The sequence below is a fragment of the Triturus cristatus genome, chromosome 4_1, assembly GCF_964204655.1.
Source record: "Triturus cristatus chromosome 4_1, aTriCri1.1, whole genome shotgun sequence".
In the NCBI taxonomy this organism is placed as follows: Eukaryota; Metazoa; Chordata; class Amphibia; order Caudata; family Salamandridae; genus Triturus; species Triturus cristatus.
This window is the reverse complement of record NC_140585.1, coordinates 679,356,904-679,380,703: the sequence shown is the minus strand read 5'-3', so window position 1 is coordinate 679,380,703 and position 23,800 is coordinate 679,356,904. Positions and strand designations below refer to the sequence as shown.

General features: G+C 47.0%; 1 protein-coding gene across 1 annotated transcript in view; it reads right to left on the bottom strand.

Annotated features, from left to right (window-relative positions):
- WNT2 (Wnt family member 2) overlaps window positions 1–23,800 on the bottom strand; it is a 338,610-nt gene that overhangs the window by 225,138 nt on the left and 89,672 nt on the right. The window contains exon 2 of the mRNA XM_085653131.1: window positions 18,594–18,829. Within this exon, the coding sequence (XP_085509257.1) occupies window positions 18,594–18,829 (236 nt within the window). The remainder of the gene's footprint in view (window positions 1–18,593; window positions 18,830–23,800) is intronic.

Sequence of the window (23,800 nt, the reverse complement as noted above, 5' to 3'; positions counted from 1 at the left end):
CCCAAGTGGCATTTGGAGCATGGAGGGACGCCCTTCGATGGATGGGGTGGAACCGTAAACTCATGAGGGAGACCCCCTGTGGGAGGGCAGATGGTTGGCTCAGGTTTCCACTCAAGAGGGGTTTAAGGGCTTGGACTCTATAGGAATATTGAGAATAGGAGATGTTTGGGGAAGGGGCCATGTGAATTCATTTCATGAGCTCCAAGCAGAATTCCACATGCCGGCATCCCAATTCTTCCCCTATCTACAACTCCGACACGCCCTTTACACTTATCATGCTGCACTAGAGGACATTCCTGAATTTAGCTCCTTAGAGGCAGGTTTCTTATGGGCCACCTGGGGTATCCCACATCTGGAAGTAATTAGTGGTCCACCCACACGTATGGTTTAATTCCATGAAAGAAAAGTGGAAGGGCTGGGGTGGAAATCTTGGACCAGGCAGACTGGAGAGACGCATGTATGTAGCATTTCGACCATGATGGGTATCATCACACCATGGGTGGCCCAAAATGCAATAATTCTCACCCATATGCTAGAACCAGCATTTTGCTTGTGTTATCTTACGGTGTCATCAAGAGTGTCGGGTCATCGGCTACAGAATAAATTTAACTAAATTAAGACAGAATTTGTTCTATGTTCTGCTGTTCAAAATAACCCCACCTCAGTCCTTGCTCTTCGAACGAGCGAAGAGTGGTACTAGACTTGGGGCACAATTTAGATCTGGGTGGAAAAGGGACTCTGTTGCAAATACAACAAAGTTTCCTGTCAGCCAAATCCTCTGTCTGCCCACCTCATTTACAGACTGGCTGACCTTACGTTTTCCATTGACGGAGCCCCTGCTATCTCCATCAGCGAAAAACATCCCTGATGGCCCGATGGAGTAGAAGCCATTGGAGGAAGTACATTACACCACCTGCCTGAATTTAGGATAGATGGTGAAATGCCTTTTTTTCTGTCCCTCACCACGAGGAAAAACCTGGCACTAAAGGACAGAAAAAATAAGGAGACCACCACACCCTGGGAGAAAACTCCAAGAGTGTGGAGGTCATTAGTTTTTTGATTTTCTGAAACAAACTACAGCTTTGGGAAATTGTTTCAGAAAAACAAAAAAAATAGAAACGTTTGGTGAACAGCCATCAAACCGATGGTGACTGTAGAATAAAAGCTTTGTACATTGAAACATTGAAAGGAACTGCCGTGATGGCAGGTCCTTTCAATGTACAGAGATGACCACTGGGCCAGCAGACATCTCTACATCTCACTCTTCCATATGTTAGGAAGTCTCGCATGGATAACTAAGCCTTATCAATTGTTGCTCCTAGACTCCAGAATGACCTCGCCCCTTCCGTCACAGAGCACACAAGCTCCTATACTTAGCTTTAAGGAAAGTGTTGAAAACATATTTAGTTGAACACTTTAAGGGTCATTACGATGGCGGTGAACCCGTCACCGACAGGCTGTCGGTGGCAGGTTCACCGCCATCGTGAGGCCATTTTCCACCTGCCATATTATGATGGCGGGTGGTACCGTGGCGGTCTGTAAGACCGACTGCCACATATCCGACGGGCTCTTTGAGCCCGCCGGTGCTGCAGAGACCCTCAGCATGTAATGCACGCTAGCAGTGCCTAGCAGGTACCGCCGGTCAGATTACGATGCTGGCTCCCCACCAGCCTTTCCATGGTGGTTCACACGCCATGGAAAGGCTGGCGGGGATGTCTTTTGGGGGCCAGTTGGAGACCCCCCTTGTGCAGGGGTAGTCTGTTCTTGCACTTGGGGGGCACCGATGGTACCCCCTACATTTCCCTGCACCATGTGGCAGGCACCGCATGGTGCCTGCCACGTAGAGCAGGGAAAAGCAAAACTTGCCTTTTTTTCTATTGCGGCGGGTGCTGCACCCGCAGCAATGGATAAAATGTCTTTTGTGGCCGCATTGTAATTGCATATGTGGGACCGCCACCTTATAGGCAGGCGGTCCCCATCCCCGGGGTGATGGCGGATGGACAGAAGCCCATCCGCCATCGTAATCAGGCCCTTTATATTTTACATTTAGTAATAGATTTCCTGGTAAATCTTCTACGCCTCTTATTGTTGACATTATTTACATTTTTTGATTATTTTTATTGATGTGCTTTGTTTTTTTATTGTATGTACATACTGTATAGATTTCCATCAGCTTTTGGCAAGGTTTACAGTATATAAGGAACACAAAATAAATACATAATGGTGGGGGGGTGGGGGTAAAGGGGGCGGCACAATCGCAATATGCCAAAAATTACCTAGGGCGAAGACCAGTGTTTCGACCAGGCTGGGCTTAATATCATTGAAGGCCAAAAAATACCAAGAATTGTCACTAATGTCAGTCCTATGGGCTAGAACACACACGCTTTCACACATCACAGTACATGAGATATTTTTTCTTAGCTTCCGCTGGCCACCTGCACTGGTCTTGCTACGGCTTTTTCACCAGGCTCTCACCCTCATCCACTGAAGATGCTTCAACCACTTCGCTCACACAGTTCCTTTATATTTTCTGCACTCACAAAGGTTGGTGCTGGCAAATAATAACAATAATAAGCTGACTGACAGCACAGGAACTGATTGGGCCAATCGCCGTCAATCATTATGTAAGAGTGATGCTTGACCTAGCCATTGGTGAAAAGCCACTAGAGATCTACAAGGCCTATTCATAGATCTGCCTCCATTCAGAGTTCTTTAAATTCACAAACTATCATATATTTGGGTTAATGTTAGTTGCTCTGCCAGTCATGTTCACCTTTTAATTTTTTTATTCTCACTACATGGGTTTGACGAGGTACAAGGTGGAGATGTGTGCTGCACAGCTTCAGACTCTCAGGCTTATGAATGAATGAATATAGGCTTTACAAAGTGCGAACTTAGCCCAGGGGCATCAAGGCACTGCGGAGAGGGATCAGAGATGTCCATAGGTAACAGGGCTTACAGATTCGAGCAGGTGAAGAGCCGGGTCTTCAGGGCCTTACGGAACGAGGAATGGGTATCCAGAGTCGAAATTGAGGGAGGGAGGGAGGGAATTCCACAGATTAGCTCCAGCCAGCGAAAAGCACCCCCCCCCCCTATCTGGATTTCCTAAACTTGGGAACTGTTACCAGATTCTTGCTGGCAGATTTTAGCTGCTTGACGGGGACATATCTCCAAAACTGTTTTTTAATGCCTTCTGACCCCATATTGTAAAAGGCCTTGTGCACCAGGCACAGGGCTTTAAACATAATTCTCTGTCCCAAAGGGAGCCAGTGCAGACTTCTGATGGTAGCCGATACAGAGTGGCATTTAGGAAGGCCCATCACCAACCTGGCAACAGCATTCTGCACAAGTTGAAGTCGATGTAGGAGCCCCTTATTTATCCCTACATAAAGGGCATTGTAGTAGTCTAATCTAGACAGCACAAGGGCCACCACTGTCTGTTTCCACGAGGGGAGGGAGAGAAATTGGAAGATCTTCTTGAGAATCCGTATCTTCCCAAAGCAGGTAGAAACTGTTCTATTTATTTGGGGGCCCAGGGAAAGGGAGGGTCCACTATGATGCCTAGAGTTTTGGCACTGGAGCCAGGGCGAAGGCAGGATCCGAGTGTGTCAGGCCACCAGGCCTTCGACCAGATATCCTTTTTGTCTCCGAAAATTTAGATCTCAGTTTTATCCCCATTGAGTCTTAGATAGTTCTCAACCATCCATGAAGCCACTGCCAGCATGCAGTTTTTTTAATTTGCTGCTGACGCTGCGACACTCTCAGTGATGGTAATTATGATTTGAGTGTCATCAGCGTAGGATAACACTTCTATGCCGAAAGATCTTACCACCCTGGCAAGCGTGGCTACATAAATATTAAAAAGGGTAGGACTCAATGAGGATCCCTGGGTAACTCCACAGAACAATTGTTTAGGAGCGGGGAGGAATTGGCCCATCTTGACTCTTTGTGATCGATTCCTGAGGAAGGATGTAAGCAGATTAAGAGCAAGGCCCTCAATCCCTATTTCCCGGAGCCTCCCAGCCAGTCTAAGGGGGGAGATCGTGTTGAAGGCTGCAGTCAGGTCCAGAAGGATCAGTAAGGTGGTATGACCAGAGTCAACCTGTTGTCGAATGTTGTTAAAAACAACGGTTAACGCCGTCTCTGTACTGTGTTCACTTCTGAACCCATGCTGCGAGCCTTCGAGCAATTGGTGTTCCTCCAGATAAGTACTAAGATGGAGGTTCAGGTGTTTCTCCAGAATTTTGGCTGGGACGGGTAACAGGGTAATAGGCTGGTAGTTCTTTAGTTCCGCATGGTCCAGAGAGGGCTTATTTAAGAGAGGTTTAACGACCGCAGTTTTCCATGCGGTGGGAAATTGGCCAGAGGTAATGACGGCATTAAAGATTGAGGTCAAAGGTGGAGCAATGGCATCCTTTCCTAATTTCAGGTTCTTCAGGGGGCAGGGTTCCAGGGGGACCCAGATCCAATTCCACTTAACATCCGCTCAGTGTCCTCTTGAAGTAGGAGAGGAAAGGAGCGCAAGCGGCAATCCTTCAGAGGAACTGCCAGAGAATCCGATAGATCTGACTTTGATCCTCCAGCGTTGGACAGCTCCAAGGAGGAGTATATGTCCTTAATTTTGGCAACAGATTGACTGATACGCTAAAGCCACGATGTGTTTTTTAATCATCGCTGCTGCTGCAATTATTGCCAAGTTTATTTTTAAAAATTGTGTATTTGCCGTTCTGTTGTTACAAATTTCTTTTGCCTGTCCCCCAACTGCCCGCATTGCCTGCACATAAAAATTTTGACAGCACCACTAACCATTTGGGTGTTTGTATTCCACCAAACTCCCGACCGCCATCTTGGGTGTAGGGCTGAGACGCCCCCAAGACGTTTCCGGGGCTGCGCTCTAGTTGGAACGAGCACCGCCTGGTAAATGCTATTTAGGGGCCAGTTGGTCGGCGCGCGGTCAACAGATTGACTGCTACGCTAACGCCACGCTGTGTTTTTTAATCATCGCTGCTGCTGCAATTATTGCCAAGTTTATTTTTAAAAATTGTGTATTTGCCGTTCTGTTGTTACAAATTTCTTTTGCCTGTCCCCCAACTGCCCGCATTGCCTGCACATAAAAATTTTGACAGCACCACTCACCATTTGGGTGTTTGTATTCCACCAAGCTCCCGACCGCCATCTTGGGTGTAGGGCTGAGACGCCCCCAAGACGTTTCCGGGGCTGGGCTCTAGTTGGAACGAGCACCGCCTGCCACACGCTATTTAAAGGCCATTATGGTCGCGCGCAGCGTACGCGCGCAGCGTCGCGCCGGAGGAGCGCCAGGTGAAAGCCCGTCTGTGCCCGTCCGGGCCAGGACGGGCCAAAGGGCCACCCCCCCTGACCGTCCACGGGTTTACTCACCTGCTACCCTCAGATCTCTCCGAACAGGTAAAACCACGTTGGATGGGATAACTTATGCCAGTCTTCGGTCGGAAGCTTTGCTACAGGGAGAGGACATACCTAACCACACTAGCACACAAGGTCTGATAATCGCCACGCTTAACACACGCTCTTTGCATAAACACCATTCTGGAGGTATTTACACTTCTGGGTAAGGGCGAGATAGACATCCTTGCACTCTCAGAAACATGGCTAGGTACCTCATCAACACCGGACATTTTAGCAGCCCTACCTCCAAATTTTGATGCTCTATGGTATAACCGCCCTAAGGACAGCAGAGGGGGAGGGGTAGCAATCGTGTTCAAGAAGAATCTTAAGGTGACACAGATTAATCGCAGAAAACTGTGATTGCGCAGAATTATTAGGGATAAAAATATCATTAAAATCCTCATGCATCCTGCTACTGCTAGTATATCGTCCACCTCAGAGCTCACCAGAATTGAATGATTCTTTTTTTGAACTACTGACGGATCTGGCCTCCAGATACAAGTCCCTTATAGTGGCTGGGGATTTTAACTATCACTGGCACAAGGTCCCTAGGGGGCCCATTGTGACTGAGTTCGAAACTAACCTCTCCGCTCTCCATCTAAACCAACTTGTAAAGGGCCCCACCCATGTGAAGGGCTACACTCTTGACCTCGTTTGGTCCTCTCTGTCACTGATGAAAATTCTGGAAGTTAGCCCTTGCATCTGGTCAGATCATTATCTGATCAAGTGCTGGGTTCCGGGTGACCCCTTATTAGCGGCCCCTCCACAAATAAGGAGGAAAGTCCGCTCTTGTAAGAACATTGAGGCTGATTCCTTAGTGTCGACTCTACTCTCCTCCCCCCCTCCTAAGATGAAGCAGGTGAATTTGGACTCATATACTATGACCCTTACGACCTGGATCCGATGTGCTTTAGATAAGCCTGTCCCAGAACAACTGGAGCTCACTCGGAAAAAAGGAAAGGGTGCTCCCTGGTTTGATGCTTCACTTAAAGAAAAGAAGCAAGCTCTCCGTAAGGCGGAGCATAGGTGGAGACTAAATTATGGGCCAGCAGGGTCACAAACGTTTAAATCACTTCTGGCCAGCTATAAACTGGCTATCCTGGCAAGGAAATCCGCCTTCTATGAGAATAGAATCAGGGAGGCCACAAACAAACAAAGAGAGACCTTTGTGATTCTAAGGGAACTCACGCAGCTAAGTGATAAAGGTCTCGGGTTGGACCAACCCGACTGTGATACCCTTTCAAGGCTTCTTCCTTCAGAAGGTACAGGATATCCTGATGGACATTGCCACGCTTTCAGATAGTTTGCCACTGCCATCGTGCCTAGTCACTCAGCAGCCAGCCGGGACTTTGAATAGCTTCCCTGATATTGATGGTAAGCATCTGACAGAACTTGTCAGCTATATTAAATCGGGATCTTCTATAGATCCTTGACCCCCGAAAATCTTTCCACTGGCTCTGCCAGGTATTCAGCCCCAACTGCTGCACCTACTGAATGCCTCTCTAGAAGCGGGCTACCTTCCAGTATCTCTGAAGGAAGCCAGAGTTTCCCCACTTCTGAAGAAAGCGGGTGTTGACACTAAAGCATTGAAAAATTACAGGCCTATCTCCCAACTGCCTTTTTTTAGTAAGATCTTGGAAAAACATGTCTTGAACGCCTTGGCCAGCTATCTGGAAGAACACCATCTACTTCATGCCAGGCAGGCGGGCTTCCGGCCACAGCACAGTACAGAACTGGTTATGGCTACGGTCACCGATGAGTTACGAATCAGAGCAGACAACAAACAACCATGTGCTCTGATTCTGCTAGACCTGTCGGCAGCCTTCGATACGGTCAGCCATACCATCTTGCTGGATCGCATCGCGAAGCTGGGGATAGCTGGCCAGGCGTTCAAGTGGTTAGAATCCTTCCTATCAGGCCGTGCTCAGAGGGTTCAGATGGGGGATCAGTTGTCCGGGATTAAGGATGTGACATGGGGGGTGCCTCAGGGGTCCGCACTATCTCCCTTACTATTTAACATCTACCTGCAACCTCTGATGGAAGAACTCACGCGTAGAAATTGTGAGATTTTTAACTACGCTGATGACACGCAGCTACTGGTGCAGCTGGAAGAAACAAAAGAAGCCCAGGAATCAGTAAGGAACTTGCTTAGATTTACGGTCAACTGGATGACCAATAATTTCCTCAAGGTGAACGCCGAGAAAACGGAGGTGTTGGTGCTTACCAACAAGGCCAACCCTTGGGATGATCTGTACTGGCCCGCAGAACTTGGTAAAACTCCCATTCCCGGCAAAGTGGTGAAGAGTCTTGGCCTAAAGATCGATGCGGATCTTACCATGGCCCCTCAAGTGTCGGCTGTGGTGGGCTCCTGCACGGCCGTGATGCGGCAGTTACGCAAGCTTACCACCATTCTTTCAGCTTCCACGTTACAAACTATTGTCTCAGCGACTGTTATTTCGAGGCTTGATTATGGTAATGCTTTGTATCTGGGCTTATCGCAGAAGTTGCTGAGGAAACTGAAGGTTGTGCAGAATGACGCAGCCAGGCTGATCTTCTCTCTCCCGAGAAGCTCACATGCAACCATACTTCTTCGTAAGCTGCATTGGCTGCCCGTGAAGTTTAGGGTCCAATTTAAATGTCTCTGCATGGCCCACAAGGTTCTCTTTGGCAACGCCCCAGAGTATATCAAGCAACGCCTGAGGAAGTATGTTCCCGGCAGATCCCTACGCTCTGGTTTTGTCCCCAATCTGGCTCAACCCAGATTTAATTTAAAAACCAAAGGAGGCTGTGCTTTCTCAGTACTCATTCCCCAACTCTGGAATGACCTTCCGGACAGTCTGAAGGAAGACTCACAATTACTTTCCTTTAGGAAAAAACTGAAGACACACCTTTTTGGAAAGGTAATATCTTTAGTCTAATTGGAGCTGGCAGAGGGCACTGAGGCGTCAGTATGTTTGTGGTTTTTCTGTTGAGCGCTTAGAGACCGGCGGTGATAGGCGCTATATAAAAACCCTATAACATAACATAACATAACATAACATAAAAGAAGCATGCTATTTTATCACACAAATCCTGAGAAACCTCGGTGTTAACAGTGGCCGTAGGAGCTAGGAGGGAATTGATCACAGTGAAAAGTTCCCTTGGGGATTTTATGGATTCCGTCATCTTGGAATAATAAGTGACCTTTTCACCATTAATGGCTTGCTTATATTCCTTCAATCTAAGTTTGTGCAGACCCCTTTCGACTGAGGTAAGATTGCAGCGGCACTTTCTTTCCTGGTGTCGGCAAACCTGTCTAAGCTTTCTCAGCCTTTCAGAGAACCATGGGGCCAAAGGGCGTTTTCTGGCCACATTGTGCTCCTTAGGAGGGGCAAGAGAGTCCAAGGCCGCCGAAACCCAGTTGGAGAAGTCATCATAGATAGAGTTGACATCCAAGTAAGGGAGGCAGCAATAATTGATAAGTTTATTAAAAAGATCCACCCTATTTATCCGACTAAAGTTTCTCTTCATCTCCACCCTGTTCTTAAAATTAGGGTATAGGTGAGATACTGGCATTTCCATAAGGAATGGGATGGCAAAATGATCAGACCAAGAGAGTGGAATAGGATCCATCACCTCTATCCTAGTGTCATTAGAGAAGATCCCGTCCAAGATGTGTCCTGCCGTATTGGTGGGGCTCCTCGCCAGCTGAGGGAGATCACAGGAGTCCATAGTTTTCAAGAAAATCTGCGTTTCAGTACACAGAGTTTTCCCCAAATTAAAATTAAAATCACCCAAGAGCGTTTCATTAGATCTAGCCAGATAGGGTTCTATTCGATTACAGAAGTCTTGATTGAACATTGCTCTGGGTCCAGGAGGCCGTTAGGTGACAACTCCAACAAAACTTTCGGTGGGTAGGACCTTCAAAGAGAAATATAGGGCCCGATAGAGATCTGAGGGAGAGGTGAGGGCCTCGGTGAAGCACGAATAGATGTCTTTATAGATTACTCCTAACCCCCGCCCCCCTATCCTCCCTTCCCTATCGAGTCTGGACAGGGCATACCCGGAGGGAATGGCCTGCACCAAATCTGGCCCTGAGCAATCTCTAGCCCAGGTTTCAGTAATGAAAACCCAATCGGGCTTTCGAAGGGACACAAAATTGCTAAATTCTGTTGTGTGTTTGATCAAATATCTGGCATTCAGGAGATATCCCATAAAGGATTGTTTCAAAGACAAAACATGTGGCTGACAGCTGGCTGCACCCAGCGTGATAGCTGCTTCGCAATTGGCACACTCGTACATCTGACAGCCGGCCAGAAGCTCAAGGTTCATAGGCCTGCACTGCAAGCCCTTTTGTGCTTGAAGCTCCAGGAGCTGTTCCCTGGAATAAACCAGGGGCTTACCGGAGTCTAAAATGAATTGGCCAGAGTCTCTGGCACAAGGCGCAAACTTGGCACAGACGGGTTTGCCTTTGGCGCGCCCGCTGCACGCGTCCACTGCACGTCCGGCCCTGCATGCAGATTAAATAGCTGGGGCCGGGAACAACTAGAGCGCTGCCCGTAGAGCTGCAGCAGGAAGTGAAGGGGAGGAGCAAGAGTGAAGTACCCAGTTCCCTCCACACAATCTGCAAGCCGTGGTGGACCGGGGAAGGAGCGAGACCCTTTACAGACCCCCCAAGCCAGAGAACAAAAGCGGAAGAATGCCAAGGTAAAATGCGGCAAAAGCAAAGAGTAAACAATTATAAAAGTATTTCCCCGTAATGGAGCACACAGTAATTCTATTTATATTTAAAAATACAGGCAGTTTTAAAACATGTGCAGAGCAGCAGCGCAACAGCGTGTCACCTCTGACCAGGGTGATCCACTATCCGCTGCGCGTCCGGCCCAGCATGCAGATTAAATAGCTGGGGCCGGGAACAACTAGAGCGCCGCCCGTAGAGCTGCGGCAGGAAGTGGAGGGGAGGAGCAAGAGTGAAGTACCCACTTCCCTCCACACAAGCGGCAAGCCGGGGTGGCCCGGGGAAGGAGTGAGACCCTTTACAGACCCCCCAAAGCCAGAAAACAAAAGTGGAAGAATGCCCAGGTAAAATGCGGTAAAAGCAAAGAGTAAACAATTTTAAAGGTATTCCCCCGTAATGGAGCAAACAGTAATTCTATTAATATTAAAAAATACAGGCAGTTTTAAAACATGTGCAGAGCAGCAGCGCAACAGTGTGTCACCTCTGACCAGGGAAAAAGAAGCAGCAGTGCTCTGATGGAGAAGCTTTTGACTGACACGAGTGCTTCGGTTTTTCTACACTTAACCCTTGGTGACATACCACCTTTTTTATTGTTACACACAGGAAAAGAAACTATTCTTGGGGACTAATTCCTTCCTGTATGCCCCCTGCAAATGCGGGTGCGTGCTTTTCGCATTTACACTGGATGTTTTTGGTATTTAAGTTATGTGTGAAAATTGTATGTGAAAACATTGATAAAATTGGCAAATTAAACAAATTTACATCTTCAAGGGCAGTCAGCACTTTCCTAATGGTCATCCGCCTGCCTCTCCCTTATGAACCCCCATATTCAAGCCCCTAACCCACAGCTTTCCAAACTGTGTGGCGCGACACGTTACTGTGTCGCGCCCCATGCGTAGGTCTGTCGTGCGATGCAATGACGTCAGGGGCCGAAATTAGGGGAATGCTACTTGAGCCTCACTCAGTGTTTGCGACGTGCAAGGCGGAGCAGGAGTGGAGCCTCGTGGTCAGGAGCTCGATTCAGCGGCGGTCTCAGCGGCGGAGTGACGCGGGCCTGGATACAGCGAGAGGCCAGTGGAAGTATTGACCTCCCCCCCCCCCTCCGGGAGTGCTACGACGCTGCTTACGGCTCTGCCCTGAGTGCGCAGCCTTGTTGTGACACAGTGGCATCGGAGCAGCCTCTACCCCACTATCCCAGGAACTCACTCGGTAAGTAAGTAGTAAAACGCTGATGGCATACAATTAATATGGCTCCAATCTTAAAGGCGTAGTTTAGATCCCTTCCCTGATGCTAGGTTACTTAACTAGTATGGCGCCAGTTACTACACCTCCGAGATTGGCGCCATACTAGTTAAGTAACTTAGCACCAGGGAAGGGATACAAACTACGCCTTTAAGATTGGAGCCATATTAATTGTAGGTCTAATACAAATGTTGATAAGAGCTAATGTGCTGTTCATGTGACATTGAGTGGGCAAGTACTTTGGTTTTGTACTTTGTTGTGTACATAATGTTGCTAAGGAGAGTGTTGTATGTATTTTGTTGGTGTAGGGTACATTTATACCTGGACCTTCATTTCCTACCGAAGAGAAGAGGCCTTGCTCAGCCTTTTCTATGGATTTGGTGCAATGTTGGCTGCTGTGGCGTAGCAAGGTTGCCCAAGGTCCTAATACTATCAAAGAATATGGGACCCTGTCCCCCGCCCTGGGAGATAAAAGATAGCTACATTAAGGTTGGACTGGGCCCTTTGGTATTTCTTTGTTGTTCAATGGTAATAATGCGCAATGTTGATTTCCTGTGATTCCTGTCACTATTAATTCCTTGGTTCTGTACTGGAAGCGGATTATCTTCTGCGCTACGAACTTCAACTGTACTGTTTCACTGTGCCTTGGTTATTGCACCGAGCATAATATAAACATGTTTAGATAAAAATAGAAAGGACTGGGCCCCTTGCCACCCTGATAACCACAGTGGCATCGGAGCCGCCTCTACCCCACCATCCCAGGCACTCACTCGGTAAGTAAGTAGTGAGATTTAGAAATGTTTTGGACATTTTAAAACGCTGATGGCATACAATTAATATGGCTCCAATCTTAGAGGCGTAGTTTGTATCCCTTCCCTGATGCTAGGTTACCTAATTAGTATGGCGCCAATCTCAGAGGTGTAGTTACTACACCTCTGAGATTGGCACCATACTAGTTAAGTAACTTAGCACCAGGGAAGGGGTACAAACAATGCCTCTAAGATTAGAGCCATATTAATTCTATGCCAACAGCTTAAATGCAGAGGGTAGTGTTCCAGAGCAGTCTGAGGCTAACTCAAGGGAGGTGGTGTGGGCTAGTAATCGCCATTTGCAGGTGCGCAGAAACAATACTCAACTCCCACTGAAGGCCATTGTTATTATTAATACCCAGCTATGATTGCTAACGCTTGCATGATATGATCAATATTGCGCATATTATCTGAGTTGTAGTGTGGGAGAGAGGGAGAGTGCGTGTGTTTGTGTGTGAGGAAGAGAGCGAGGGTGTGTGTGTGTGAGTGTATATCTATCTGTAAGTGTGTCTGAGAGGGAGTGAGTGTGATTGTGTGTGTGTGTGTGTGTGTGCGCGCGCGTGAGTGTGTGAAAGAGAGAGAGTGTGAGTATATGTGTGTATGTGAGGAGAGGGAATATGCATGTGTATGTGTGTGTGGGGGGGCCAGAGAGAGAACTACACAGAGAGAATGTGAGCTCAGAAGAGTGAGAGCCACTGACAGACAGAGGTGCACATCTGCAGTTGCCTCTAAAGTCTTGCCCCATTCTAGTTCACTCAGTTTTGCCAGTCACTGTCTTTGTTAGAACAGATTAACAATTGCTTTATTAACCTTCCTGCGTTCTCAAATTTGCTTGGAAATGCACCATTTGCCCACTACTTTTTCAAAAATTTCTCAGGGGGGAAACCCCCCCGAATCCCCTTTAGGTGGTTTGGGTTCGCTCGCTGCGCTCGCTCGCGTTACCGTGTCCCTAAAAAGAAATTCCCAAAAAGGTGTGTCACCAACATGAAAAGTTTGGAAAGCTGTGCCCTAACCCTTGAACATACTACAGAAAAGACATCTGCCTACAGGCGATTTTTCAGTCTTATCTAGTGTAATGCTGAATCAGAAGAAACCCTCAAATCATGACACCCCGAATCCGCAAAAACGTTTGTAACTAGGGAGCTTTGTCCAAAGAGGACATTTATTTTCCTTTAGATATCTGTAGAGCACATGGTTATCTGATATGATGTCCTGGCGCTGTAGGCATCAGCAAGAGGATCATTGTGGCCACAGCTTAGGCTGAGAAAAGTCAGGTTTTCAGCAATGCATAAATATATATGACGAAAAACGTAAAAGTCAGCGATTGTTAGTGAAGCGAAAGGAGCTCATTCTGAAACACTCCTTATTGCAGACGCATGGTTAACAAGCATTTGTAATGCAATAGGTCTCGCATTTGCGAGAGTTTAAGCTATTGGCATTGTAAATAACAATACCTTTTATTTATAAGTTAGGATAATTAACACATAAATAAAAGGCATTGTTTGTACAATGCCAATAGCTCAAACACTTGTAAATGCGAGACGTATGTAAAGAAGCCGCCGCCATTGTCCTGGGCTGCTTAGAAAGTGAAAGTTGCAGGAAAGCATGTGGTGCCTGCAGTAGGAGAAGCTACTTAAAGAAAATAATGCTTACAGACTAAAAAAGACTCACCGTGTAATAACCGAAGCAAAAGGGCCAGTCCTCGTGGGAGGTTATGAATGTAAACAAGGCAGTACTAAGGAGGGACTAACAAGCCTATTAACGAATCAGAAGCCACCATTTACAAAGGACTATGACACAAGCAAGTGACAAATATTGGCAAAGAGTGGGCGGGGCTTCTATTCCACACTCCAATACAGCATGGCTCACAGAGCAGTGCATGCGCTGCCCAGGTTCGACCAAAAAAACGATCTTACCTTAGGAGCAAGAGAGGTGTATTTTTAAGTAACTGGTTGTTTCGATGTCCTCAAATAGAAAAATAGAAATGTATTTATGGAACTGCATGGGCTGCATTAATTTTTTATTTAAACGTTTAAAAAGATTTAGATTACCAAGGAATCCACTGTTTTTCTGCAACTGGGTTGCTTCCAGTGCTTTAAATGGGCCGGTACTCACCGGTACTGAGTACCGGCACTTCTTATTTTTACCAAGCTGAGTACCGGCACTTCTCCACTGCCAAGGAGAGTACCGGTACTCAGGGTCGAATTGACACGGTTGGCACTGGGCCGGTGCAGAGGGCCAGCTGTGTTCCGGTTTTTTTAGCAGCATGTTTGCCGTTTTGCCGTTTGTCTGTGTCATTCAGCTGTGGCTGCGGGACAATGGGGCCTGAACGGCAGCCTGCGGCTGCTTCAAGTGGGCCTCTGCTCCCTCCCCACCCAGATGAAAGCTCTCATTGTCCTCTCAACAGCCCCCTGCCGAGCCTCCATGCTGGGACATCTTGTAAGATAGTGTAAGGAACATTTTCTACCTGGGGCACACTAATGTGTGCAGACTGAATGAGTTGGAGGGCAGGTGGGGGTGCTGCTCAGGAGTGGCCACATAAGAACCCAGGTAGCAAGGGTCATTTTCACCCCTGACCTCTACCCTGCTGGACATTGCACATGTTCATGACCCAGCAGTGCTCACTGTCTGCCACGACCCAGCAGTGCTCACTGTCTGCCACGACCCAGCAGTGCTCACTGTCTGCCACGACCCAGCAGTGCTCACTTTCTGCCACGACCCAGCAGTGCTCACTGTCTGCCACTGAAAACTTACCGTCCATGGGGCCTTCTGCTGAGGGGAGAGGACGGATAATGGGGTGAGAGAAGGCAAAGAGTGAAGGGACAGAGATAGAAGAAGCAGAGAAGAGTTTAAAGGGTAAACAGATAGACAGAAGGGGTAAGCGCAGATAGAGATGGGGAAGCGATTGAGACAGCTATGGAAAAAGAGAGGCACGGATAAATAGAGAGAGTGATGGTAGAGAATGATAGGATACAACTGGGGTGAATAGAGTGGGACGGAGTTAGATACAAATGGGAGAGAAGTGAGGGGGAGGGATAGAGAGGTTAGCGATGTGAAGACTAATAGAGAGTGTTTGTCTGCTTCTTTGTGTGTGAGAGAGAAATGAAATCAGAGCTTGGAACACTTGTTTTGTGTGTATGTGTGTGCACTCTTGAATATAAAAGGATTGAGCCAGATGCAAGTAAGTAGGAACATTATGACATTAAGCTGCTGCAAATATTGTGAAACAAGGAAATATTAACATGTGGTGTTTGTCATTCATTTTGTGTAAGGAATTAGCACATTTTGTTTATTTTCATACATTTCTCACATGTTTTGGTATGTCCTGCAACTGGTGTACATGCCCTTCTCTGCACATATGAAAAGTTTCACACAAGTATCAAGGACAAAATGAATACTCAACAGAAATGTTTTTGTATCATCATGTCTCACCCCGCCTCTAACCCCACCCACTGCCACGCCCCCTAGCTCAATTTCATGAGTACCTGCACTTATTTTGTGCCATTTAAAGCACTGGTTGCTCCCATACAGATATATATGTATCCAGTTGCTTTTGATTTACCACATTGGATTGCCATCTTGGGGTCAAACAATCACAATGTAATAAACAAAAATCAATTAGGAGTTGTGCGTACAATATGTATAACTGTTTATAAGTGGGCATTTGATCAGAACCACGAAAACTCCAATACCAATCCATCACCATTACCACCTATACACACACCACTAACATCACCACCAATATCATACCATCACCCCTATCAATCCAACAAATATCAATACCACAATACCAGTCCCACCTTCAAAAGACAGACTACCAAGAGCATGAAGAACACTAATACCAATATCACCATAATAACACCACTAATACCACAGTACTACTAATACTACTAATAACATCATCACTATCACCAAGCATTGGCAAAGTCACCAGGTCTGGTTTAAAGTGCTATTTAATGCAAACATCAACTGTGTGTGTCTGTGTTGGCCCTTACGTTGTCACAAAGTCACACACATTCTGGCTTTGTCAATGCTTGTTATTTTACATGAATAGCTGTATTAGCAATGACGTTTAGATTGGTATATTTCGCTGAGATTTGCTATTTCATTTAAAACTGGTAACGCTATTTTGTGGATGTAAGATGCAGTTGTTGTACAGGTATTATAAAAAAAAAGATACTCTGAAAGTGGAAACATGTTAAAAGGAGGGCGGGCGTGTGCGTGACTACTGAAGTCAGGTGCAGGACCTGTGTAGAGTATTTATCCAGACTTTAGTGACAAATCATTGAAGAATTAATTTTCTTCCATATGTACCAGTCACTGGGTTACTCCTTTCTTAAGTGTATGTCGACGCATGCACCCAGGGAACCACCCCAACATACTCCACTTTACTAAACCCTAGTAGCGCACCCCAGAAAACTACAGTGCATCCCAGTTATACAATGCGACCACACTGCGTGATCAGTACAATCATCTGTCACAAGGCACTGCACATAGGAATCTATTCCGTTAAAAATGTTGGCGAATACTCCATGGATCAGTCATTAAAACGCGCTGATGCCCATTTACTTTTGAATATTTACTTAACAGACTTCCTTTTTCTTTAGGCAAAGTTCAGAGAAACTTTCAAACTGCTGACAGGTAAATACTCAAAGAACCATAAAGCCCGCCCCTTTCAAACGTAATCATGACTCATGTCCACCAGGGTGATCTTCAGCTTCGTCTTAGATGAATGAGTCCTGGTGTTCAGGAGAGGTCTCCAGCCCCACCTAAAGGCGATCCTTTTCCAAACCAACAGCTCCCAGTACACAACCAGAAGCAGGCTAGATGGACTGAAAACTTCCAGGGAAAGACTATGATGCACATATCCTCAGAAAAAATAAATAATTGAGTAACAGTACTAGAAAGTGAAGACTACACTCAGAACCTTTATTATCTCCTAAAAGAAACCTGCTCTAAGTCAGTTAATGTTGATATTTACAACCCCGCTTATTCGATTGAGAACTTGCATGGCATCCGTCATTGGAACAAGCTCTTTCTCATGAGGTTCTGAGTTTCCCATAGGATCTAGATACAATAAAAACACCAAAACACATGGAGGATGTTCAGGAAACTGCTACTGCTACGATAACATTTGTACAGCAGATTAAAAGGCTGAACTGCCCTTAACCAACATCACTGAACTGCAATGTATCAGAGAAATAACAACGTTTATCAAATGTATTCCCACTTTCACCATTTATACTGTTCTACGTGCTTGAACTGTGTTCTTATACGTTCACAAAGTGCAACATGTGCAAATAAAAAAATGATTCACTCTTCTGCCTTTCACACTTTTATGCTCATTTAATTGTGAAGAAAGAGACTTAAGCCTTCGCTATGAGTGGACTGGTAAATGGAGCAGATCCCCCCCCCCGAGTTACCAATACCAGGGGTACTGGTAACTCCTGGGGTTGGGAAAGCCATCCCACTACCAGTTGAACAGTGAGCGTCCACTAAGAAATTAGGAATTACTGGTGGAAATCGGTAATTCTAGCCCAATTTCCCAAGTATTACCTAATTTTTGCCTGGACTTTCTTCCAGAGGAAGCATGTGAAATCTCCAGTGAAAGTTGAGAGATCCGCAGCGTTCCCACCAACCTAATCATTCTGAGGGGGAATTAATAGGCCTCTCGTAACGAGGACTACTGTCTTAGATCGGTGATTGTTGTAATTGGTGAGACGCAGTACAAACGTTAGATGTTGAGAAGGGGACCTGCCTGTCTTGTGTTCTGCAGTATGTCTTCAAGAGAAGGATGCAGATTTGAACGTGTACTACTACTTATACAACTCTATGTTGCTCCCACTATGAAGTGTGCGAGTCGCTCTGAATATGGATACCTCAAGTCCAAGAGTATCTGTGTAATGGTGCTTCTTACGTCACATTTTGTAGTGTATCATTTATGTTCATGCTCTGTCGTATTAGGGCATGTACGGCATGCGCTGGAATAAGCGTGTGTACACTTGAAAAGGTAATGCTCGTGCTTTGTATTCTCCTCAACGAAATACGAATGCTTCCAACAGCCATTGGCACCCTGTACTTCGCTGAGGGGAGACGCACTTCAGTGGTGTACGCTGCTTACTTCAACAAAGCTTCTAAACTGCTTCAAGGACCCTTGCTTCATTTGCAGTGCATCACCCCAATTTTACAATCTGGGACGGAACAGCGCTCGAGGGGCCTCACTGAAGCGCATGCAGCGCCCAGACTTCATAGCAAAGGTGTAAGATGAAGAGTAACGAATCGAGAACTACATATTACACAGACATTGATGGGACTATTTAATTATTGCACTGTTGATAGGACTACGCCGTGGCAATGACGTACACTATAGTATGTCAAAAGCGCATGCGCTCCATACTCACTGCGCAGGATCAGCTTGCCGAAGAGACTCTGGTCCCTCTCCAGGGTGTTGCAGTTCCAGCGGTGGTGGCGAAACTGGTGCTGGCACTCTGCGGTCCACTCCCTGACGCCCAGGCCTATGACTTGCATCACGTCAGGGTGGCGCAGGCACAGCTGCCGCTGGGGGCTGACCAGGCCCGGTACGTTATTACACATCACCCGGGAGGAGGAGGGCGACGAGCCTACAGCTCCCATGTACCTGTGAACAGCAGAAGAGTGAAATGATGCCACAGACTGTATGCAGAATTAGGAAACACAGAAAGGGCATTGGCAGCAGCACACATGTACAAAGTTTGTGAAATGAAGTGGAATAACGCAGTGATGGTTCTCAGCTGTAAATTTATTGGGGGGGATACAGAGAGCCATCCCTAGTACAGCTAAGGCACAGGTAGCAACTACCACAGACAGAACATCCATGGAATGCTGATCACAACACTCCAGATGACATCACAGAATACTCACAGGCCTCTGACATAATCACATCACCACACCTCCCCCCTTTGATAAAGTAACATAACGTGGAGAGAAAAGGGGAAAGGATACAGAAAGGAAAAAAGGGAACAATTGGAAGACAGAAACAAGCTAAAAGGAAAACAAACAATACAACTTAGGCATAGTCTTGTAGTTTTCGTGGTCTAACACAGACTCTAGTACTTTTCCTAACACCACCCCCCCCCCTTGAAACATTTTGGTTGACTTTGACAGTTTCAGAAGGAATGGAAGGATCCTTGGCGACACGAGAGGTGCTCCACCAGTTTCCATTAGACAACTTAACAGCGTTTTTTCGCATTTCTACAATTTGCTGCGAGTCAAGAAATTTAGAAAAACCTTTTCTTACTGATACAGGATTTTTGACCATGACCCAGTCTCCAACACAGAGTCTGTGAGTTTCTTTCTTGGTGGAGCATTGGTAAGGTTTGGAACAAACTTCACTTGAAGTTTTCCTTGCAGATTCCCACATGCACCTCATGTCGCAACCAAGATGGAATGATTTGACCATCCAAAAAGGATATACTTGGGAAGATGCTTTTCTGCCCCTCATAAGTTCAAATAGAGAAAAATTGGTAGCTACATGAGGTGAAGTGCGATATGACCAGACAAGATCTTTCACAGCTTGGAAAACGCAGGATTTAGACCTGAGAGCTGCTTGCACACATTCCACTACTACCCTGTTAAACCGCTCGGCTTTTCCATTACTTTGTGGATGGTAGAATGGAGTCCTAGTATGTTTGATGCTACAGGAATGTAGGAATGAGGTCATTTCATGTGAAACAAATTGAACACCGTTATCGGTGAGGATTTCCTCAGGATAACCCTCCCTATGAAAAATGGCATTCAAACAGTTAATGACACTCTTTGAATCGGGTGTAGAAATGGGTTCAACTTCCACCCACCTGGACAAATGGTCAATGAGGACTAAAAAGTACTTGGAGCTGGAAGGGAGAACATGGAATGGTCCAAGAAAATCCATGCCAAGTTTTTGCCAGGAGGTGGTACGGGAGATTCAACTGTACCTTCAAGTACTACGACTTTGTCGATGGCATTGCAGCGTGAACATTACCTCACCAAGTCATCAATTTGCATATCCATTCTGGGCCACCAAAAGTAATTCCTGACTTTCCTCTTTGTAATAGTTGCTCCAAGATGACCAGAAGAACAAGTTACTTACCTTCGGTAACGCTTTTTCTGGTGGATACAGTATCTGCCTGTGGATTCCTCACCTTGTGAATATCCCCTGCGCCAGCATTCCAAGGAACTTTTTTCCCCAGCTCTCTACGCCGACGTGGACGTCCTAATGCATCGGCTCCTCTCGCGACTCCGTATGATGTCACCGGAGCCATAAGAGAGCCACGTCGGCGTGATGACGTCAGTTCCACCCATTTTTTCATTGCCTCTGAGGCGCACAGGTGGACCAACGAGAGAGTCAAGTATACATAGTATACAATATACAGCCAAATATACATAGTACATACCATAAAGCATAACAACATCTCAAGCAAGACATCTTTTTAGGTATACAAAGGTGGACAACGGGGAGACGGGTGGGTCAGTGAGGAATCCACAGGCAGATACTGTATCCACCAGAAAAAGCGTTACCGAAGGTAAGTAACTTGTTCTTCTGATGGATACATCTGCCAGTGGATTTCTCACCTTGTGAATAGATTCCCACAGCAGTCCCACTCCCGGAGGAGGGTGTCCACCTTCCTATACCAAAAAATCCTGCAAAACAGAGCGCGCAAAATGGCCCTCCCTCCTCATCTCAGAGTCAAAGCAATAATGCTTTGCGAAAGTATGGAGGGAGGCCCAAGTCGCAGCTTTACAAATGTCTGCCACAGGAACACCCCTGGCCAAAGCAGATGTAGACGATTTAGCTCTAGTTGAATGAGCCCTAATACCCTCAGGAGGAACCGTACCAGCCAGGGCATAGCAGATCTTGATGGCAAGGATGATCCATCTCGATAAAGTGCGCTTGTGCACAGCTCTTCCTTTAGAATGACCAACATAACCCAGGAAGAGCTGATCGTCCAGACGAAAGTCTTTCGTTCTATCCAAGTAAAAGCTCACAGCTCTCTTTGGGTCCAGGCGATGAAGTCTTTCCTCCTATTTGGAGGGATGAAGAGGTGGATAAAAAACAGGGAGAGTAATAGACTGCCCCAAATGAAACGGAGTAACTACTTTAGGCAAGAAAGCAGCCCTGGTCCTGAGAACCATCCTTTCAGCATGTAATGTTAAAAAAGGGGGTTTAGAACTAAGAGCTTGAAGCTCACTCACCCTCCTTGCCGAGGTTATGGCTACAAGAAAGACCGTCTTAAAGGACAACAGCCTCAAAGGACAACTATGAAGAGGCTCAAACGGAGACCCCATCAGAAAAGTTAAGACAAGATTAAGGTCCCACTATGGCATTACAAAAGGAGAAGGTGGAAACCTGTTTGTAAGCCCTTTGATAAACCTTAGTACCATAGGAGATTTAAATAATGACGGTTGATCAGGAAGACATAGAAAAGCTGATAAGGCCGATAGATAGCCATTGACCGTGGCCACAGCACAGCCCTGCTGAGCCAAGGAAAGAGCAAACTGAAATACATCAGAAAGGTGGGCTTTTAAAGGGTCAATGGATCTCTCTCCACACCACTTAACAAACTTAAACCACCTATATGAGTAAACGGACTTGGTGGAGTGTCGCCTGGCCGATAAAATAACACCCACCACATCAGGCGGGAGAAAGAAAGGACTCAGGTTGCCCCGTTCAATCTCCAGGCATGAAGGTGTAAGCTCTGGAGGTGGGGGTGTAGAACCTGCGCCTCTGACTGCGAGAGGAGGTCTGCCCTCAGAGGGAGACGGAGCGGAGGGCACGAGGAGAGGTGGAGAAGATCTGTATACCACACCCTTCTTGGCCAATCTGGGGCAACCAATATAACTTGGGCCTGGTCTTGGCGAATCTTCCTCAGAACCCGAGGAATCAAGGGTTTGGGAGGAAACGCATAAAGGAGTTGTGAGTCCCAACTCAACTGAAACGCGTCCCCCAACGCTCCCTGCATCGGATACTGGAGACTGCAAAATGACGGGCAGTGCGCGTTCTCGCGGATGGCGAAAAGGTCCACCCGAGGAGTCCCCCACGTCCGAAAGACATCACGAACCACCTCTGGATGGAGCCTCCACTCGTGGTCGGCGGAGAACTGCTGACTGAGACTGTCCGCACGTACGTTCAGCACCCCAGCCAGATGATTTGCCATTAGACAAATCTGATGGTCCTGTGCCCAGGACCATAGACGCAGAGCCTCTCTGCAGAGACAATGCGACCCCACTCCTCCCTGCTTGTTGACATACCACATCGCGGCAGTGTTGTCCGTAAGGACTTGAACAGACTGACCGCGAAGGGAAGGGAGGAAGGCCTAGAGTGCCAAACGAATCGCCCGCAATTCCAGAAGGTTGATGTGAAGCAACCTTTCCTCTGGAGACCAAAGACCCTTGATCTCCAGATCCCCCAGATCCCCCAGATGAGCACCCCACCCTAGGGAGGTGGCATCCGTTATCACTGTGGCCACCGATGGAGGCAGAGGGAAGGGCTTCCCTTGAGACAGATTGCCCTCCACGCTCCACCAAGATAGATCCGCTGCAGCTTCTCTGGAGATCCTGATCGACTCCCTGAGATACCCGTTGTGCTGATACCACTGGAGCGCCCTCATGTGCCAGCGTGCATGGTTGACCAACAGAATGCAGGAAGCGAACAGACCGAGCAGACGAAGGACCTTCAGAACTGGAACAACCGCTCCATTGTGGAATAAAGGGATCAACTCCTGAATGTCGAGAATTCTTTGAGGAGGAGGAAATGCCCGACACACAGTAGTGTCCAGTACCGCCCCTATGAACAGGTTGCGTTGGGTGAGATTTGGGCACATTGATCGAAAAACCCAAGTCGAATAACAGCTGAGATGTTACCTGCAGATGATGTTGCACCATCTCTGGGGTCTCTGCCTTCAGAAGCCAGTCGTCCAGGTAGGGGAAAACTGGAATCCCCGACCTCCTGAGATGAGCAGCCACCAGTGCCACCACCTTCGTGAAGACTCCAGGTGCGGTAGTAAGACCAAACGGGAGGACTGCAAACTGGTAATGTTGCGACCCAACCGTAAAACGGAGATACTTCCTGTGCGACTTCAGGATTGGGACATGGAAGTACGCGTCCTGCAAGTCGAGCGACACCATCCAGTCTCCTTGCTGCAACGCTTGAAGAACCTGCGCAAGGGTCAGCATCTTGAATTTCTCCTGTTTCAGGTAAAAGTTCAAGACTGTGAGGTCCAGGATCGGACGCACTCTGCCGTCCTTCTTGGGAATCAGGAAATACCGGGAGTAGCATCCCTGACCCCTTTCCTGCTCTGGAACCACCTCTATCGCACCCTTTTGAAGCAAAGCTAGAACCTCCTTCTGCAAAAGAAGCAGATGGTCTTCCGAGCAGTAACCCTGGCAAGGAGGGTTGCGGCCAGAACCTCTCCGTCCTCTTTGTCTTCCTCTATACGACCTATAGAGGGGATTCTGCTGCTGCTGCGGCTGCTGGAAGGAGCGAAATGAAGATCTGCCAAAGCCTCTGAACTTCCTAAGCCCAAATCCTTTAGCAGGAGTCTGCAAACCTAAAGATTTCGCCGTCACTCTGCTCTCCTTAAATATTTGCAAG